We start from the raw sequence: 18,861 nt of genomic DNA on the forward strand, positions 1-18,861 counted from the left end.
GAGTTTTGTTTCAAGCAACCTACCTAGAAAACCGAAGCCACTGCCCCTCCTTAAATTCATTTTACAAATTGAAAATTCGGTACAACTAAATCCACTATATATTACGCTTTAAGCGTTGTGTCTGCCATTGAAATAAAATCAAGTAACAGTAGGTTGCATAATAAATGTAAGTAACCACAGACAACATGAACAGTTCACCGTCTTTATTCGGAACACCTAAAACATGTGGATAATCAATAACAACCGGTGTGGCGGACGAACGGATGACTATGTAAACTAATTGCACTTTATAACAAAAAGAGATAAACAGGTCGAACCACCGACATATTGTACCATCAGAAAACAAATCAAAAACAAAAAAAAACTGTGTAAGGCAATGCTGGTCCAGTGCGGCTAAATTGCCCAGCAAAGGATTTTGACGGTCAAAAAAAAAAAAAAAAAGAAGTAAACGGTTAAGTGGCAGAAAATTTCACGCACTCCAGCACCAGGATTTGCTCTTAATTGCAAAATCTGAGCAACCAAGTCTAGTGATGCAAAACACATTCACGCAGATTTGATCATACTTCACGGGGGGGATCAACAATAACACGGAAATTCGTGCATACACGTATAAGTAAACTTGTTTGTTAAAAACGAGCACGGATTGAACATGGGAGAATTACCTGGTCAACTTTAATAAACTACACAAGGTTAAGTGATGTTGAATTGTGAGAAGTCAATCAATCAACAGTATTTCAATTTCAATTTTTCTACGGCAACCTAAAATGTTCGCTGGTCGCAATATTTTAAGATACATAATGCTTTCCCTTAGTGCGCTTGGGCACAGGGAGGCTCCGGCGCGGCTCTTTTACGCCGCTTGTTCAATAATGCATTATTTGATGTTTGTAAAGATTTTAATGCAACCTAATTAAAGAAAAATGATTCGAGATTAAACCAACACAACAACCAACACTTTGTAATATTACTTGATCGTAATCCACACGCATGGTGGCTAACGACCTATTCATCTCTTCTTGCACTTCAGGCCAAGCCTCTTCTTCTTCTTTCAAAACCATTCCTGTTGCCAACGGAGTCGGTGGTACGGCAGCAAAATGCTACACAAACAATAAAACAATGACAGTGAGTGGAAAAGAATTAACAATATAACTATTTTTATATACCGCGATCCATTTGTTCTGCATGACTTGATCTATAGTCGGTCGTTTAGTAGCTTCTGTTTGTAGTAAAGACCGAATCAATTCTTTGGCTTCACTGGATACATGTTTCCATTCGGTACTTGGGAAATCATACTGTCCTGTGCGAATTCGTTTCTTCATACCAGGTGACATGGCTTGGCCATGATTAGAATAGAATGGTGGGTAGCCGCAAAGCCTAAAACCAGAATGCCCCGATTTACAAGACTGGATTGAGATTATTTCGAATGACAAACTTTCTTACAAGATATACATGATGACGCCTAACGACCACATGTCGCAGGACGTATCATATTTTTCAGGGCCGAGAACTTCAGGTGCTATAGATACAATTATTTGAGTTATAGATTGACACCCAATAATACTCAATCAAATTAATCTAAACTTGCCAACGTAGTACGGTGTGTAGCAAGGCGTTTGAAGAGTTTCTTTAGCAAAACATTCTTTGGCAAAACCAAAATCAGTTAGCTTCAGTATACCATCCAAGCCTTTATTCCAAATATTTAAAAAAAGAAATACGAAAAAAATAATGAAGAAAAAAACAATAATTACAAAAGTTAGTCTCATATTAGTTTCTGCTTGTTTGTCATACTAAGCATCCAATCAGTGCAATCCATACCTGGTGAAGAGTATAACAAATTCTCGGGTTTCAGGTCTCGATGAGCGATGCCCATAAAATGAAGATGTCGGACAGCTAAACAAATATCTCGCATAACCTCAGCAGCTTCTGTAAAAATAACAGCATTTGAATTTAAACTATCAATTTAACTCCTTCTTAACACTGAATGTACCTCTTTCTGTGAAAGCACCATCTGCACGGTCTTGAATACGCTGGAACAATTCCCCTCCTTCCATGCTACAAGATAGATAAAAATAAATATCAAAATCATAGCTATGGGATGGGAAAATTGAGACAAATGTAAATGTAAAAGAAAAATAAAATATTAAAAAAGGAGTAAATACCACTCCATGACAACAAGAAGACATTTTGTGTTTCCTTGCACATTTTCATAGATATCAATAATATTGACTATATGTTGGTGGCTACTGGCTCTCCAATGAAGCTCCACTTCTCTTCTGGCTTTGGGATTATCACGTAAAACCTGATCCCATTCACAGATTCACAAAAAGAAAGTAAGCACCAATATAGATTAAAACACGGTTGAATTTCCCATACTTTAAGAGCGTATTTTTTTCTATTCTTCAACGAGAAGCATTCGACGACTTTCCCGCTAATCCCTAAGCCCAACACTTTCTTGCTTATTTCGTATTCCTCTGTTATCGGGAACGTTTTAGGGTTTAGGGTATTCGCTCCTAATACTGACTGCTGGGCGAATGTATTTGGATTCATTTTTGAAAAGCGAACACAACGACATGGGTCGTTGCGAGAATTAAAGAATGGTTTCCAATAAAACACAAAACTAACTACAACAATCTGATGTTACCAAATACAGTCAACAAACGTTACGATTAGCACCTGAAATCCCACCCTTTCCCCTTCTAGACCAGTTTCATCACACAGAATCCTTTGAAGCCTCTTCTTACTAGGTATATGTCAACAAATATTTTCTTTTGCCATTTCTTTATTGTTTTGATACCTAAAAGTTTAAGATGTATTTATTTCATGTCATGTTTTTTTTTAACATCTGATCTCAAGTAAACTAGTCAGTTAGTCAGTTAACTCAGTTTCGACTTTCCAGTAAATCACATTTACTTTCCTTAATCTTTAAAGCCCGTAACCCAATTTGAATATAGCAGCTTATAGACTTGAAAAGTAAGTGTAATTCTATTCCTATCCTTTTAAAATAAGTTAATTAAAAAAAAATTAAAAATAGAACTATAAAAATTTTACAAGTTTTTTTTATTGAGATGTCGCAATGCTAGAAACGATTTAAAATCTCGTCTGCTGTTAGTGTGCTTATCAGTTGCAATTTCTATATTTGTTTGGTGGCAGCGAGGGACTACGATTTATTTGTAATATAATTTTTCTTTGCCATGTTTTCATTGTGAAAATGGCTGACGATAAAAAAACATTACAGAAAATTCAACAATGCGAGAAGTTCGTAAATGAGGTCCTAAGAAGTAAGCTCAAGTATGAACAATCTATGCCTTCTAAAGCTAAGTTCAATCATTTGTACTAATTTCGGCTTTGGTTAGGAGCTGCTTAGCAGCCAGGGAAAATTACATGTCGGATATCCAGGAATATCTTCAACTACTGGAAACAATAAAAAATTTAGATGAACTGGATGTTAATCCACTCAAAACAAAAGTTGATTTGGGGGTTGGATTTTTCGTTCAAGCTGAAGTGTAAAAATGAAAAAAAGAAATTTTTAATGTATTTTGCATGCAATTTAAATATTTATAACTTTACTTTGTGTAGGCCTGATGTTTCCACAATACTTGTTTCAATTGGATTTGGATTCTTTTTGGAACTAACACATACAGAAGCATGCACCTTTATTACAAAGAAAGTGGAGCACATTGGTGGACGTGTTAAAGTTTTAGAAGAGGAAGCTTCATACATCAATGCAGATATAAAAATGATGTTAAACACACTTGGGCAACTACAAGGTGTTATACCTACAGGCAGCTTGTGAAGCAATTTTTTTTCGAGTGAAGCATTGCCTTTTTTGACAATAAAGAGTGAACAAAATGACTCTTAGCTCAAAAGTGCTTAAACCTATTACATGGATTTATTATCCACGTCTGCAAAGGAAGAAATTCCAGTGTGTCACAGCCCTATTTTTCATCCTTACTGTTTCATTGTTCCTCAGCTTAAAGATAGATTTTTTATGCTCCTTTTCTTTCCTCTCGTTTTCCGCAATGTCCAGAAGTTTGGTTCCTCGAGAATCAAAAAACTTTGACAACATTTGTTTTCATCCCTATGAGAAGCGGCTCAGTGACGAACGGATTCATTTAAATGTGAACGATTCGGAGCTAACAGTCTTCACCGGTCAAGCAGAAAACATTACGATTGGAGGTACATGGAGTCCCACGGAATGCTGGTCCAAATACCGCGTCAACATAATAATTCCATACCGTCAACGTCAGGAGCAATTGCGCGTCTTCCTTCATTATTTCCATCGTTACTTGCCGTTGCAGCAAATCGCATACCGGATAATCGTCGTTGAACAAAGTGCGGAAAAGGAATTCAACCGGGGAAAGCTCTTCAATGTTGGTTTCGTTGAAAGTGAAAAACGTTTCCCATCGGATTGCTACATATTCCATGATGTAAATTGCTTTTTCAAAATTTATCACACAACTGGCGGTATTCATAATTTTTTGAATAGGTTGATCTCATCCCCCAGAGCCTGAACAACATGTATGCCTGCACAGAAATGCCGCGCCACTTGTCTTCAGCTGTTGATACCTTTAATTACCAATTACCTTACTGCGGAATCCTTGGAGGGTAAAATATGGAATTGCCGAACTGCATTTATACGCGCTCCAATTTCCGTTGTATATTTTTCATATTTTTATTGCAGAGTTGTCGCCATGAGAAGTCAACATTTCAGAAAAGTCAATGGGTACTCGAACATGTTTTATGGATGGGGAGGAGAAGACGACGATCTCTATTTCCGTGCGTCTCAAGCTGGGCTGAATGTTATTCGATTTGAGCCGGACGTCGCCAAGTATAAAATGCTTCGCCATATTAAGGAGATTCCAAATCCAGCTCGTTTTCAAATTATGGAGATGGATCAGGAGATTTATTATGGTGAAGGATTAAACAACCTTAACTACACTTTGTTGTCGTATGAACTAAAACCATTGTATACGAGGATATTTGTACACGTTTAGGAAAACTGAAGGAAAACAGTCCTTTCTTGCAATTTCACCATGAATGAAAATCAATGTGATATTTCATTTTTGTATTTTCTGGACTTGTTCTTTTTGCGATAAACATGATAATCATTGGTAGGAGCTGTTACCAACAACAAAGAACGTGAGACTCGCTGAAAAGTAAAGTAATAGTGTTGGCATCTCATTCGGCAGCAGCAATGTCGAGCTCCTAGATCGAAGCATCGTAAATTAAGGTTATTAATGTCCGAAAAATTTAATTTGGGAGATTAAAAAAACAACTGTAAACGACATTTTACAGCTGTCGAGAGATGGCACACAATCAGCTCGAATCGTGCTTGGGGAGAAAAGAAAGCGAAATATTGAAGACATACAGAGAGCGGCGAGAGAATAGGATTTTAGATTGCTTTGTTATGCCCCGATTTGAGTTTTTATTGTATATCTACATGTTGACTCGAGAAAACTCCCTGAACCACCCGACAAATTTCGACTTCCAGCAGATCGAGCTTATCGACTCTGATGACCGAAATTACAACAGCTGTTAATTATGTTATCGCGTGTCTTTTTTTCTTCTTTTGTCTAAAGCATCAACAGTGTTCAAACTGCACAAGGGGAAGAAAAATCAAAATTCGACGAGCAAGCGAAACTCGTGTTGTTAGATCAACAAACCGAAATTGAAACAAGGTTGCACAAAATGACACGAGGGTATCAAGAAATCATAATCAATGAAGCAAAAACGACAACACGATTTGAATGAAGCGGTGATTTGTCTTTCAGTTTTCGAGTAGACCCTTTCCAAAAGCATGTGGCTGCTTCACGCTCCTATTGCTCGGTACTATCCACGGAATCGAAAACACAAACGCTCGTGAATTCAGGCTATGTACATGAAGAGAAAAAAAAAAATGTTACGAACAAGCGAGGACGAGACACAACAACGTACAAAACAGACACTTGATAATGCGAGAATTGTTGAAGCAGTTTAAGAATTAGACGGGGCGACTATTATTATTGTTTCTGCGACTCAAGTTCTAACAGATTCTTAGTTTTGTTCATCTGTTTCTTTCCATTTCTTTCCTTTCAAGTTAGCGAAACGCAAATGGCAATGTCATGGAAAAAAGGAAACACGCGTAGTAATGAAGATTGACTTGGCCAAACGATTAAACCATAACAATTTCATCTTTGCCTAAGAAGAGGAACGGGAACTGATCAATCATGGCCTGAACTGTGTCTTCAAGATGAGGCCGCATCATTTCGAAGCGGACCATATCCGTAAACTCGAAGGGTAGTAATGTAGGCCACCAACAAATGGCCAAATTCTTCGAGTCCATGCTATTGGCTTTGCAATTTTCCGTCACTCTGTTTGTGCACAAACAATAGAAAATTATTTTAGGGGCGTTTGTTACTTAAACAATCGATGCTTATCAGACAATGACGTACTTGACGAAATGCTGGAAGATGAACTTGAGCACATTGAAACTGACGGGTGTCAGCTTTTTCGTCAGAAGATCCCGCAGTGCCAGCAAACGGCAACTTCGATCTGGCGTCACTGAAAGATTCGAGGGAAAAGAACGTCACACTAAGCTCATCAAAAGAAGAATGAATTAAATCACTTACTGGAAATTTCTTCCATTTCGCTCATTTGCTCTTGCGTTAATATGGAAGGGAACCGTTTGAAGAAATCCTTCAAAGCTGTAGCCACTGCATTGACCGCGATATCCAATTCATGAATATCATAATTGGGATCTGAGGATGTGTATAAAAAAAAAATGCACATTTTAATTGAAATGTTTCTTCATTACAAATAATTTCGTAATAGAAACCTTCTTCGAGCTTCTGGAAAAGCATGTCAACATGGGCTCGATTGCCCGGCACCCGGTAAATGCCTTCAGAGTCGAGGCCCTCCGCTTCGATGAATTTGACACAGGTTTCGAGGAAGAGCGGAATGGCCCGTCCCTCTGCCATCACAATATCCTCCAACATGGGTATGGCTTTCTCCTTTTTGCTATCCTTCATTTTTAAATTGCGTTTGCGTTCGCGCTCCTTCTCTTTCTCTCGTTCCCTTCTTTGTCGCTCCTCCTCCTTCAACCGCCTCTTCTCCTGCTTCTCGTCGTCCTTAGCTTTGGCCTTGTCCTTTCGTCGTTGCGTCGACGGATCCCTTTCGGCTCTTTCTTGCTCCATGACCGAAGCGACTCCGCCGGAACCTTCTGAGCCTCTTTGCCGCGACATGAAGCCAACCTGCAAATTCATTCAAAACGTTCGCCATGAAGAATAATCCAATCCAACGTCGCATCGCACGTCCGTCTTTCACATAAACAAAAATAGTCAATTCATGTCAAATACCAAAGGAGATCCCAAATCACGTTCTCGGGGCGATGCCACATCCATGCCGGGATCATCGTCGGGTAAAGCGGAGTAGATGGGATCCCGTGGTCCGATTCCTATTGTGCAATGCAAGGCAAGAAACCGGCGTTACTTAGTGCAAGCCCCATCCCTTGTCGATCCGTTCGAAGAAAAGCCACCACAGCGCCCAAGATTAAAAATTAGCAAGCGCAGACATACAGTTCACAAGTGGGTAGGTTGAAAACATAACCAAAAGCAACAAGTCATACAAAAATAAAAGCTCCTGTTTTTCAAGTTTACGTTATCCGAAGGAAAATCAATTGTGAAAGCCAACCCAACCCTTTGCTCTCTCTCTCTCTCACAACCTCATACATAACCCAGGAAGGAGTAAAGAGAATATGAATAAAATGTGAGAGAGAGAAAATAAAATTCAGGGATGCTTTAATTGAGTCCGATGTGTGTACCTTTATCGGCAGCAGTAGTAGTGTCACCAGAAGTTTGACCTCTGGAACGTGCCGATAAGGGAAGGGGCATGCCGGAAGGAGGCAAGTTGGTAGTCGTTGATTGGCTGTTGGCAGAAGGCAAAGTTGGAACGCGAGGTGTGGCCACGGGGATGGCCGCTCGCTTCCGGCGGGGACGTTTGTGCGTCGACGACTTGCGAGGCGGCCGCGAACTTCCATCACCCGATCCAAGTCCGGTTCCAGAGATATTCGGCCGGCGATCCAGCGAACTGTCGCTGCTGTCCGAGTCCGAGTAAACGGCTGCTCATAACACAAAAACCAGTTGATGCGTGGGCTTGATGACTGTGTTACGCATTTTCTTTTACAACTAGTCCTCATGCTCCCTACCCCTTTCGTTCATGTCTCCCTTCCCCTTTATGAAAACCGCATGACATTCGTAGCTTTAACCCATACGAGGCGGCGTGAAAGCTCACCGGCAAACGCGTGAATAAAGTTGATTGACATAGGGTTTAGAATAATGCGAATCAATGGGACAGAAGCTGCTTCACAAATGGAAGGACAATTAACATGAAAAAACGACAATCGCTTGACGGGTCCCAGCTTTTAGAAGACGGATACCATTTGCATGAAAGCTGACTGCAATCAAATGAAACTCGGCCATTTAAAATGATGGCCACAACTTAGCGGGGCACAGGGAATGTTTTGCAGGGAACTGCATTAGAAAAATCAAAGCTCTTGCTTTTTACCTGGTCGCTCCTTTTCGCGGCGATAGCGGCTGCGAGTTTTCGAGGTATTGGTCTGCGTTCCACTGGCTAACGCATCCTGAGCGGACGTGTAGCTGTAATCGCCGTCATAAGACCCGAAATGGCGATGGCCGTGGCTATCTTTGCTCTTGGCCAGCCGCGGCGGAGGTGGCGGTGGAACAGTGGGGCATTCTTTGCCGCTCGACACCAATTTCATCCTAGCGATGGCATCAGCCACGTTGGCGAAATCCTTCGGGTTCAATTTGCCAGGATGTTGATACACTTGCTGTTGTTGCTATTCGAAAAGACAAACAGCCAATAAAATTATTAATCATTAAAATCAAAGATCATTTCCTACCTTTCTACTCGTGTGTGGAAGATGGCCAGGCATTTGCACTTGCTGCTGCGGGAGACCTTTCCTTCGACCAGTCGTGAAAGCGCGATGAGAATATGAATCTGCACCAGGTACGCCGCCGCTTATGCTCTGACCCCACGCTTCGTCTTCCATCTCGTTCCGTGACCGGAGAAAAACGGAATCGTCCATCCATCCTAATTTTTTAGTGGCCAAAAAATGAACGAGCATTATTATTATATGCTAAATCAAACTCACAAAAGAACAACGGTTCCCTACAAATTGGCAAAATTGGCATGCATGACCAACAAGTCATCATGATATTGACCCCTGTCGACCTACACAACCCCAGTAGCGACTAAAAAAATTTAAATTAAAAAACAAACGAGTAGGAAATGTGTGTGAAAGAAAATCAAAAGAAAAATAAATATTTCTTGTTGATTTGATCAAAAATAGAAAATGATCCTGGACATGCAATTCAAAGCGGGAGGTAAAAAAAAAAAAAAAGCCGACTAGGATGGTGGATAGCTGTAGCAAAACGTGGCGTACAGCAATAAACAACGGAAGGCATACGATAGGTCGGCGGTGTGTACCTGTCTGAGACGTCGAGATCGAGTCCCTTGAGCAAGAAGCGTCCGCTGTGCGATGAAGAGCACCGAACGTCACGCAAGAAAAATTGGTGGGGGAAATGCAAACGGTTAGAGATAAACAAATAAATTGTTTTAAAGAACTAGCCTTATCTCTTCATTATTATAATACGCTATAATTAATTGATTTCTACGTCGGCGGGGTGATTTCAAAAAAAAAAAAAAAAAAAAAAAAAAAAAAAAAAAATTAAAAGAAAAAGGGTGCGGTTGTGAGGATCAGATCCATACATGCCGCCTCGTCGAGGCTCGTGTGCGAGGAAGCGGTGGGCAGAGACGACGAGGCCGTGGCGCCGTGAAGGAGCTGCCAACGCGGAGGGGGCGGCGCTTGCGATGACGGATGCGGGTTGGAAACGGCCGGGCCTCGGTCGGGTGGTGCCGGTTCTGGTGGTGTACTGGGCGGTGGGAAAACTTGGAAACCACCGCCTATTGGCCGCAAGTGAAAAATTGCACGTGCCCACACACCACACAGATGACGACCGATTGTGATAATAATAAAAAAAAAAAAAAAAAAAAAAAACAAGGAAAAAAAACGCGATTGGTATCATCTGATTTGCAACCACGCCAAACGAAAAACGGATCCCACCACTGTGGTACAACGAGCAAACGAACAAAGCCGAGTTTTTGTTTTTGCCTATCGACCTGCGAAATCTATGCAGGGCTACAATGTCACCATTTCCACCGTTCATGCATACTGTGCCCCCGCATCGCCCGTAAATCCTACCCCAGAAAATAACACTTGCGGCGGAAAAAAGAAGCCGATATCTAAATTCATACCAAAGCCACAGCACACACACATAAATAATAATAATTTTAAAAAATAAGGCGAAAATGGCCCCAGAAATCAAGTTACGTTTCAACCAAGAAAAAGGCGACGCTATACTCCTAATTATAATCGTATCAAAACTGCTCACTCCATGCATTCAAAAAAAAAAAAAGAAACGAATCAAACGTCACTATGGAAACCATTCTAAAAAAAAAAAAACAATGGTATCCAGAAAAACCCAATGCAACGAAAAACGAAAAAAAAAAACGGACTAAAAAGATATGCTGCATGCCGGGGACTGATAACAGCGAGAAACTCTCACCGCGACTTTTCTTATCAGCCGGATCGGCTCCACCGTTGCTTCCGACGCGCCGTTGATCTCCCCAGAGCGCCGCTTCGGCCTGAACGAGAGACGGGCCGAGCGACTGGAAGTGCGAAAAACGTGACGACGATGGAGGTGCGCTCGTGGGCACAGGAGGTGGGGGATAGGACGGTCCGGCCGGATGGTGGTGGTGATGATGCTGAAACGAACTGTAACGATGACTAGTCCGGCCCGTGAGGCAAGGCCCACCGTCGCGCGTGAACAATTTGGGAGAGGAGGACGACTCTTGCGATTCTCCCAAATGGCCGAATGGGGGAGGCGAAGGCGCGTGATTGGAAGCAGCAGCCGATCCAGACGATGTCGGTGTGTAATGAGGAATGGGGGTCGAATAAGGATTGAGTCCAGACGGATTCAAAGCGGACGTCATCATCAAAGAATGTTGACTTTGCAACGTCATGATATGAGAAGCGGGATTAGCCGGAATTCGACTTCCCGTCGCACCGCACGGATACGTTGGACCGCGCAGCGAGAAGGAGAAGGCCAGCGGAAGCGAATCAATACTCGGGCACGTCTGACGAGCACCCTCTGCTATGCCGACCCAACCGAAAACATTTTTTTTTTTTTTTTTTTTCGAACAACCCAACAGACCGAAAAAAACAAAAAAAACAACAAATGAAGATGGAGAAAATTCAAGAGTAAAGTTTGAACGACAAGCATTTCTTTCTTTTTTCACACTCGGCGAAAGCAGGCCCGAGCTGAAACGCTAAAAAAAAAGATCACTTCCCATCCCTACCAGTCGAACATCGGACTGTCGCTTTAGACTTAACTTCCACAATGTTATGCCATAAGAATAAATCGAAAATGACAGCAGTTACCTTGTCTGGTCTTTTGGCGACTCTTGAAATGACTTGGCTTGACTAGACTCTCGCCGACACCATTTTCTTTCTTGTTACGTTGCATTGGCCGGTCCAACGTAGAATAGAGATCGCTGTCGTCGCTGGGCGTTAGTCGACGTTCGTCTGGGTAGGTCGGAGACACAGCGTCTTCCCCGTCTTCGCCCAGGGAACCGTCAGTTGGCAATCGCTCGTAAATCTCCGATCCACTGCCTTCGTTGGAGCCGGCCCGGCTTGATCGCTGGTAAACTCCGACACCGCAACGTCCGTAAACAGGTCCGGCCAAGTGACGAGGAGGAGGAATGGGTTGCGTCCTCCTCAATGGTCGCTCCAATGTGCCCTCGCCCGAATCATTCAGGCCCGCCGCGTCTTCTAATTGGAAGGCCTGTTCTATTTCCATTTTCTTATCCCAAACTTCTTTGAAGAAAGGAGTGTAAATGGCCGATTTGGGATTGGCAGAGGCCGTCAACGTCATGAAATGAGCCTACATACAACGACATCAAAATAAACGAGGAAAAACATAAAAAGGAAAGCGATGAGCTGAGTACCTGGAGACGGTCGGCTGCGGCATTGCCGGCCGTAATAAGCTGATGACTAAGTTCAGAACTGAAGAAGGCATTGGCTGCGCCTCCACTCTCCGTCACAGCCAAGATCTGGATGGGCAAATTAGGAATGTTTTGAGAAAAGGCAACCAAAGTGGCTAACGAAGCCTTTCGTTTCGTCGAATACACCAAGACGAAGCCATGAACTAGATCATCCCTGTTTCAAAAAGCAAAACCGTTCATGTTTTAGGCTGCAATTAGAAACCAACCTGATGGAACTGAACGTACCTGAAAGAGTCGGCCGAATGGTAGGATGTGACGACCACTTCGACTCGACGTTTCGAGTCGCCTAGAAATGTCTCGAGGGTCAAGCTGCGTTCGCCGCTGAGGAAGCAGCACTGGTGAGAAAGGAGCGGGCCGAGGACGCTCTCCACTGAGAACGGGTCGGCGCAGAGCATCGACAAAATGATGCGGATGTCGGGCTGGCATGAACCGTCCATCAGTCCGGACGTGGATGACGATTGGCACACGTTCAAAAAGCCGGCCCGCTGCTGAATACTCGTGACTAAGGCCCGCAGCGCGCTGCTGACTAAGTGGGGATTGAATCGCTCTCCCTGAGTTTGAACTTCGGCCGGCGATTCTCCGTTACGCTCGGCCTCTTCCATTGAAACGCCGACTTTGCCGCCATCCATGGATGACGTTGAGGACGATTGCGAGACTTCGATGAACGGACACTGGAGATTGTCGGCCAGGTTCAAGCCCTCGCCTTTGAGGTGTTCGTAGTCCGTCTCGCTGAGAGACGGTTCGGCCGCCATGACGATGACGATGGGCAATCCTTGGAACGGCAATCGATCTTCCTGTTCCAGATTGGACAGAAGGGTTTTCTCTAAACTGTCGCGGATGTATTCGAACGAGTCGGCGTTGGAGAAGACGCAAAAACAGCCTTGCGGCGTGAACTCGGCCGTTCGGAACGAGTTCTCGGGCAAGCTGACATCGCCGTCGATGATCCTGTAGTCGAGGCTGTACACTTGATTGTCCATTTCGTACTCGTCCTCGTCGCACAGCGCACGAATCTCGCCAGCCAACTCGTGTGCCAAATCCGCAACGCCCAGCAGGATCAGACTGAGCTGACTGTTGTCACTGCCGCCACTGCCCAGCATCCACTGACTATTGCGGTTCCATGACGACGGTCGATGAGCTTTGACCGAGATGAGCCGCTCGATGACAGCGTCCATGCAATTAGGATGAGCTGGACAATGCTCGCGAATAGGGCAATGGACAAAACCGAGATGCTGGAGCAACAGTAACCTTCGCTCGTTGTCCAGCCGGTCAAGCGCTTTGTAACGCGAATCCTCTTGCAATTCTTCCGTGATTTCCCGTATGTCATCTTGCGTCACTGTACCCGACGGCGCAATGCTCTTGAACTGATAAAACAGGTGGGCATGTTCCAGTAGCAATTCCTAATTAACAAAACACGTCATTTTTATTGCGAACAGAAAGTAAAACAGCACGACAAAAAAAACGGACCTGGAAGTTTTTGCGAGCCTTTTCCGTTATGTCCCTTTGATGGAGATCGTAGATGTGGTGGCAGTCGGCCTCGGAGAGCGCTTCGAAGCATTCACGACCCATGAAAAGAACCTGAACTTCCGAGAGTGTTTTTCCGGGCGTGACGTATCCCGTTTCCTCCAACAAAGACTTGAATTGGTGTCGGTACTCGAGCAGCCGTTGTTCTTTCTGCAGCGTGTTGATGTGGTTACGGAAAACCATTTCGGCTTCACTCGTATCCAACACGTCGAACGGTATCCGCATTTCGGTGCTGTCCAGCAAATCCGTTTCGGCCCACGACATTCCATCGGCCGGGCAGTCAAGGAAGTAGTTGTTGAAGTCAGGGTGGCTGTGCATCTTCTCTTTGATGAGATCCCAATCGCCTTCCTCTAAGCTGGGCAGATCTGGAAAGAATTCCAGCAGGATTTCGGGCAATGTGTCCATGTAACCTGTAAATGTTATACACAAATAAACAACTCATTAGTTTGCGAAACTAAAATGAACTACGCCAGTCGATGAGGGAACCTTTGATTTTGCGGGCCAAATGTTCGTCTTTGAGCTTCTTAACGTGACGCCGGAAAAGGCGTTGGGCGTCGTCCTGACCGAATAGGTTACAATAATGGATGTAGTCCGGATTTGCGGCCAATTTCTTGGACGTGGCCGACCAAAGGGCACGGAAATCAGTCACTTGAGCTCGTATCAAGCGCTGAAAGGCTTCCGTGGCAACATCTAGTACATCTTTGCGAGCTCGTGCCGCTTCGGCGAAGGGAACGACTCGCATGCGATTCTTGGCCTTGTCCACCATCTGGGCCAACACGAGGAAAGCCAAGTCGACATTGACGTTCTCGTGAGCTGAAGTCTCCACCATTACGATGCTTCCTGTAGTCAAGCAATTAAAAATATTCAAGAAGCAGCCACAAAATTTAAAAGAATATACACACTGGACCTTTAAACTCCTTTCTCGAGACTAGTTTCTCGGCCTCGCGGATGAAGCCGTCAAAGGCCTCGTCATTTTTGGTGGTGGCCAGGACGATGGGTTTCTTGCTTTTGACCAGATTGGCGAGAATGGTCGCCGTGTACTCCATTTGCCGTTCGATCGGCCGGCTGGGCACCATCGACACGTCAAACACGCAAATGAAGCCGTCAACATTGAATTTACCGTCCGGCATCACCTTTTGCTCGTATTCCTTTTCGATTCCTATTGTTGACATCGATAAGGTGATAAGTTGGAAAACACATGAAATAACCTTTGATTTTTTTTTTTTACCTAGCTGATTCTTACAGATGTACATGAATTTTTCAGCTGATGTTAACTTGGTAGCGGCACACCGTTTGACGTACGGCTCCATTTTGCCACCTGCATTTTTGTTTCGTGACAAAACGTTTTCAAAAGGGAAAAGAATCAGTAGAAATACAGGGTGTTTGTACTAAGAAGCGCATTATACCTTTGAAAGGCTGAAAGGAAGCATCGTCGAGAAACTCTGTCTGTTCGACTAGGTGGAAGTGATACTCGACGCCATCGTCGGCCTGCTTGGTCGTCTCTCCCCAATAAAGGAAGTGATCGTTGTTGATCACTCGGCCGCTAAAATCCGTCTATTAATAAGAAATTACAATCAATTTTGAAATAAAATGAGCGCATTAACAAATGGGGGGATTGCAGCCAGCGGTCCCATATTTTCATGCATCAAAAAACCAACTACACGATGAGCAGTTATTTAATTACGAACGCGGGAGTGGCGGCACTTCGTCACTATTCTAAATTGCGTTTTTTCAAAATTAAATTTTTTTTTTTTTTATAAAGACGGGCAGTTACAGGGACCGCCTGTCGTGGATGGAAAAGGCCATGCGAGGGCAACGAGAATTTGCCGTTGGCACTGAAGCGGAAGTCGCCACCGCTGTCGCCACATGCAGTCAAGATTGAAACGAAAATTCCCAGTGCGCACGGTGACGTGCTTCTGGCGGTCGGAAAATCATTGGAATACCTCGACCGTCTTATAACCACGAAAAAAAATAAAAAAATAATAAAAAAAAAGAAAATTTTAAAGTAAAAAAACAAACAAAAACGGACAGAAGCCCATAAGGGAGGAAAATGGTCGGACATCAACGGGAATGTCATTGATTCTAGACCCAACCCCATAACGGAAACATGCCATTAATACGATTTCTTTCTTTTCACTTGGCTTTCTATCCCTCGGGGGCTTTACACTGGGTCATCAACGGTTCCAAACAGCATAGTTAAATGGATTCCAATAAAAATGTAAAAAACAAAAAAAAATATAATAAAAATAGGCGTTGCCATCGCGCCAGTCTATTTGGTATTGTTGACACACTGCCATTGGCCATCTACCAGAATACTCTGCACATTAAACTAACCTGACTGAGGACGGAAATATGTTCGACGTGATAATCATCGGCCAGCGACTTGATGAAGCGATTGCACAGGCAGGACTTGCCCACGCCGGACTGGCCGCGCTCTTTTTCCGTGCCGGCCAGGCCGACGACGGCTACGTTCAGCGTCCGCACCTGTTCTGCTTTCCGCGCCATTTTTCTACTTCGTCTTTTGTTTCAAACGTCCTCCAACGGCTGGTGTTGAAAACGAGCTCCTGGCTAGCGGTTTGTAATTTAATCGCACTCTTCCGGAGATGGAGCAACCATCTTGATTGCTTTCCACCTTGCTTTGATGATGTCACCGCTTTCAAATAGTCCAGATCAGCAGCATGACTCTGTTGGATAAAATAAAACAATAAATTAATACGAATTTTTTTTTTGTTTCGGAATAAAAAGGCAAACAAACGAAAAACAAACTAGATGTAGAAACGTCACCCGGCCTTATGGATAAGATCAACGTTACCGCCACCAGGGTTCGTCGCAACGAGGACGAGCTGCGTGTGTCCCCCAAAATTCAACGGCTTATAACCACAAGAGAAAGTCTCGAATCAATAGTCTGCAATTCCGAACGATGTGCAAGTGTATAGAAAAGAGGGGAGGGATTTTTAGTTGACTCGAAAGACCAAATGTAAAGTAAACAAAATTAAAAAAAAAAATACGAGAAACGTGAAAAGGGCAAATCAAACGACACTACACTCGAACGAGTTGTCAATCCACGTAGGGAGATGCAAGAGCAAATCAAATTGGAGGGAAGCTAACAAGAAAAACTGGCCATTTTTGAGAGACAACGGAAAGAGTCATTCGATTGGAAATGGATATAAAATGGATAGATGATGGCTTTGTTTTGGCGTCATCCGAGATTGGCTTGGCATTTGGCCATTCAAGGGAGAGGCGGATCTTGACGACTAGCACACTGGTGTGCAATCGATCTCATCAGTGTTGCGATTATCTGAGCTTCTTTACAGCCCACTCAGTCGGGGAAAGAGCAAAAGCACTGGATTGCATCGATAATCAATTTTTCGGGAGGGGAACTAAGAATATCACCGTATGGCTTGTTATCGGGTGCTAGTCACAGTCAGGATTCTCTTCAAGTTTGTTGCCGACGAACGTGCATTGTAGCGAATGAATGTCAAATCCAGCAGCTGCACTAGTCGGCACCATTGCCATTCCACAGTCGATAATACTCTCCACCATTAATGCGTTGTTTGTTATTATTTTTTACTTTTGAGAGAAGGACGGCAGGTTACGACGAGGTGGACCCGATTAAACCGCGCACGCGAGATACGCATTGGGTATGAGACCCTAAAGTGTCGCTGGATCGTAACCCAAACGACGGATTGTAATGCAAAGGGGTAGCCGGTAACAACAAAGGGAATGCACGTGCCAATGGCTGGGGGTCTTTCATGGAATGATCTTGGGTTTCCGTGTTAACTTGGATTCCGAGATCTTTTTTAGCCCGCTGATGCGAGCTCAACTAACGACGGTGCATGAGGAACGGAGCAGCTGGGAGGAAAAATTAAAAAAAAAGGGGGGAAGGATGAAGATATGTCGACCAGGGAGCGGTCGTCGTGGAAACCAGCTCCACAAAAGTGACCTTCCCTTCTGCCTTTCTTACTAAATGACACGCCGACGGAATTCCAGTTGGGCCTGAATGCAATCAATTCCTATTTGCACTGTACCCTAAAAAACCAACACATGGAAGTCAAACTTTGAGAACGCTAGACGCCCTTCGTTTCTGTGACGTCTGAGAGAGACCGAAGCACAAGAACAATAACAACTACCGAACATGAAGGGGAAAGAAAAAAAATACGGGACTATCTCTCCTCCTCGAAGCAGATACGATTTCTCTCCAACCCCCCCCCCCCTACTAGTGACTCCGCCTTGAATCTGGAAGAGATGAATCCATCGGATGGAGAGGGAAAAAAGGCGCTGGAGATCAGGGATGGGAATGGATCAAGAAAGTATGTGAGTGTGTGTGTGTTGGACGCTGCGCACAAGTCCAAGTGCCATCGTGCCGTCGGATTCAACCCCCGCTCCTCCTCCCCTTCCTCTTTTTCCTCCCTCCTGACGTGATCAATACCTGAGCTACAGATTCCCCCATGCCCCATTCCCAACCCCGCCAACGCACATACAGCTGTGTATCCCATTTGCAATCGTTGCGAAAAGAAATGACCCATTTCCAAATGAATTTCCTATGTGTTTTCCAATCCACCTGATACCACGAAAGACCTTGCCTGTCACACAAATGATTATGTTTAAGGAAAATAATGCTTTTTGCTCCTACGTTTCACACAAGATTACACTAAATTCAGTCAGATATTATGACAAAGGATCTCATACCAAATAAGTCCTTGCTAATAATAAAGCAGTGAAGGGAATTTTTAGAATGTACTTGATCCATAAAAGTGTCAAGTTTCACCAGCCAAATGTGACGATTGTGCAATAACAGCCAAGTTTCCTCACCTTGTAATGAACAACAGCTCCAACAATCACAACGCATAAAAACCAGCTTGAAACCCGCTTTTATAATGTCATCAAATAATGACTGTAACAAGGAAACACTCTAATGTTCAATAATTATTGAAGGTTGTCTCACGCACTCGACCCCCTTTGGGTTCTTCAAAGCAAGTGACACAGATGTTACAACCCACTCACATCACAGAATGCAACAAAAAAGAATTTTCACTCAAAATGTGGTAATGATTAAACACCACAAATATGCCAGTTAAGAACTCTTTTCTGCTTCTGGCGCACACACACTACTTTTTAACTTCGTGTAAATGATAAACTGTCATGAGACATATCTAATGTCACAGAAACTCGAGGTTGTCGGCCATAGGAGGTCGGCCATCTTGGGAATAATTATCGAATCGT

General features: G+C 43.6%; 3 protein-coding genes across 4 annotated transcripts; 1 reads left to right on the forward strand and 2 right to left on the reverse strand.

Moving 5' to 3' along the window:
• Positions 1-186: 186 nt before the first annotated feature.
• On the reverse strand, positions 187-2,708 carry LOC130695309 (MAP kinase-activated protein kinase 2-like). The gene is made up of 9 exons (XM_057518431.2): positions 2,371-2,708; positions 2,157-2,296; positions 1,985-2,049; positions 1,813-1,920; positions 1,583-1,681; positions 1,438-1,513; positions 1,161-1,371; positions 966-1,094; positions 187-903 (listed from the first exon to the last, which is right to left on the reverse strand). The coding sequence occupies exons 1-9, from the start codon at positions 2,542-2,544 to the stop codon at positions 808-810; spliced, it is 1,098 nt and encodes a 365-aa protein (XP_057374414.1). The 5' UTR covers positions 2,545-2,708; the 3' UTR covers positions 187-807.
• A 411-nt stretch (positions 2,709-3,119) lies between these two features.
• LOC130695336 (beta-1,4-N-acetylgalactosaminyltransferase bre-4-like) lies at positions 3,120-5,007 on the forward strand. The gene is made up of 6 exons (XM_057518468.2): positions 3,120-3,285; positions 3,351-3,500; positions 3,574-3,786; positions 4,028-4,424; positions 4,484-4,602; positions 4,679-5,007. Exons 1-6 carry the CDS (start codon positions 3,206-3,208, stop codon positions 4,989-4,991), a joined length of 1,272 nt encoding a protein of 423 aa, XP_057374451.1. The 5' UTR covers positions 3,120-3,205; the 3' UTR covers positions 4,992-5,007.
• Positions 5,008-5,047: 40 nt separating this feature from the next.
• Positions 5,048-18,828, reverse strand: LOC130695284 (rho GTPase-activating protein 190-like). 2 transcript variants are annotated; one of them, XM_057518397.2, is made up of 21 exons: positions 18,451-18,828; positions 15,973-16,322; positions 15,045-15,192; positions 14,867-14,956; positions 14,546-14,797; positions 14,125-14,478; positions 13,582-14,048; positions 12,343-13,514; positions 12,061-12,271; positions 11,495-11,996; positions 10,620-11,207; positions 9,763-9,957; positions 9,481-9,525; positions 8,894-9,084; positions 8,539-8,830; positions 7,796-8,092; positions 7,332-7,429; positions 6,812-7,226; positions 6,606-6,734; positions 6,429-6,537; positions 5,048-6,347 (listed from the first exon to the last, which is right to left on the reverse strand). In XM_057518397.2, the coding sequence occupies exons 2-21, from the start codon at positions 16,141-16,143 to the stop codon at positions 6,149-6,151; spliced, it is 5,925 nt and encodes a 1,974-aa protein (XP_057374380.1). In that variant the 5' UTR covers positions 16,144-16,322; positions 18,451-18,828; the 3' UTR covers positions 5,048-6,148. The 2 variants fall into 2 exon arrangements, with proteins under 2 accessions (XP_057374380.1, XP_059351073.1); XM_059495090.1 differs by lacking the exon at positions 18,451-18,828 and having other exon boundaries at positions 15,973-16,366.
• Between the last annotated feature and the right edge of the window lie 33 nt (positions 18,829-18,861).

This window comes from Daphnia carinata, chromosome 4 (genome assembly GCF_022539665.2).
Source record: "Daphnia carinata strain CSIRO-1 chromosome 4, CSIRO_AGI_Dcar_HiC_V3, whole genome shotgun sequence".
NCBI classification, from domain to species: Eukaryota; Metazoa; Arthropoda; class Branchiopoda; order Diplostraca; family Daphniidae; genus Daphnia; species Daphnia carinata.

What these genes read in the sequence shown, in the direction of transcription:
- LOC130695336 (XM_057518468.2), top strand. Translation starts at nt 3,206, where the DNA reads ATGGCTGACGATAAAAAAACATTACAGAAAATTCAACAATGCGAGAAG. An exon ending in TTTTTCGTTCAAGCTGAAGT is followed by an intron (nt 3,501 to 3,573) that starts GTAAAAATGAAA and finishes TACTTTGTGTAG; the next exon opens with GCCTGATGTTTCCACAATAC. An exon ending in TACTGCGGAATCCTTGGAGG is followed by an intron (nt 4,603 to 4,678) that starts GTAAAATATGGA and finishes TTTTTATTGCAG; the next exon opens with AGTTGTCGCCATGAGAAGTC.
- LOC130695309 (XM_057518431.2), bottom strand. Translation starts at nt 2,544, where the DNA reads ATGAATCCAAATACATTCGCCCAGCAGTCAGTATTAGGAGCGAATACC. An exon ending in TGGTGCTTTCACAGAAAGAG is followed by an intron (nt 1,921 to 1,984) that starts GTACATTCAGTG and finishes TTATTTTTACAG; the next exon opens with AAGCTGCTGAGGTTATGCGA. An exon ending in GGCGTCATCATGTATATCTT is followed by an intron (nt 1,372 to 1,437) that starts GTAAGAAAGTTT and finishes TTCTGGTTTTAG; the next exon opens with GCTTTGCGGCTACCCACCAT.
- LOC130695284 (XM_057518397.2), bottom strand. Translation starts at nt 16,143, where the DNA reads ATGGCGCGGAAAGCAGAACAGGTGCGGACGCTGAACGTAGCCGTCGTC. An exon ending in TTCCTTTCAGCCTTTCAAAG is followed by an intron (nt 14,957 to 15,044) that starts GTATAATGCGCT and finishes ACAAAAATGCAG; the next exon opens with GTGGCAAAATGGAGCCGTAC. An exon ending in ATCTTCCAGCATTTCGTCAA is followed by an intron (nt 6,348 to 6,428) that starts GTACGTCATTGT and finishes GTGCACAAACAG; the next exon opens with AGTGACGGAAAATTGCAAAG.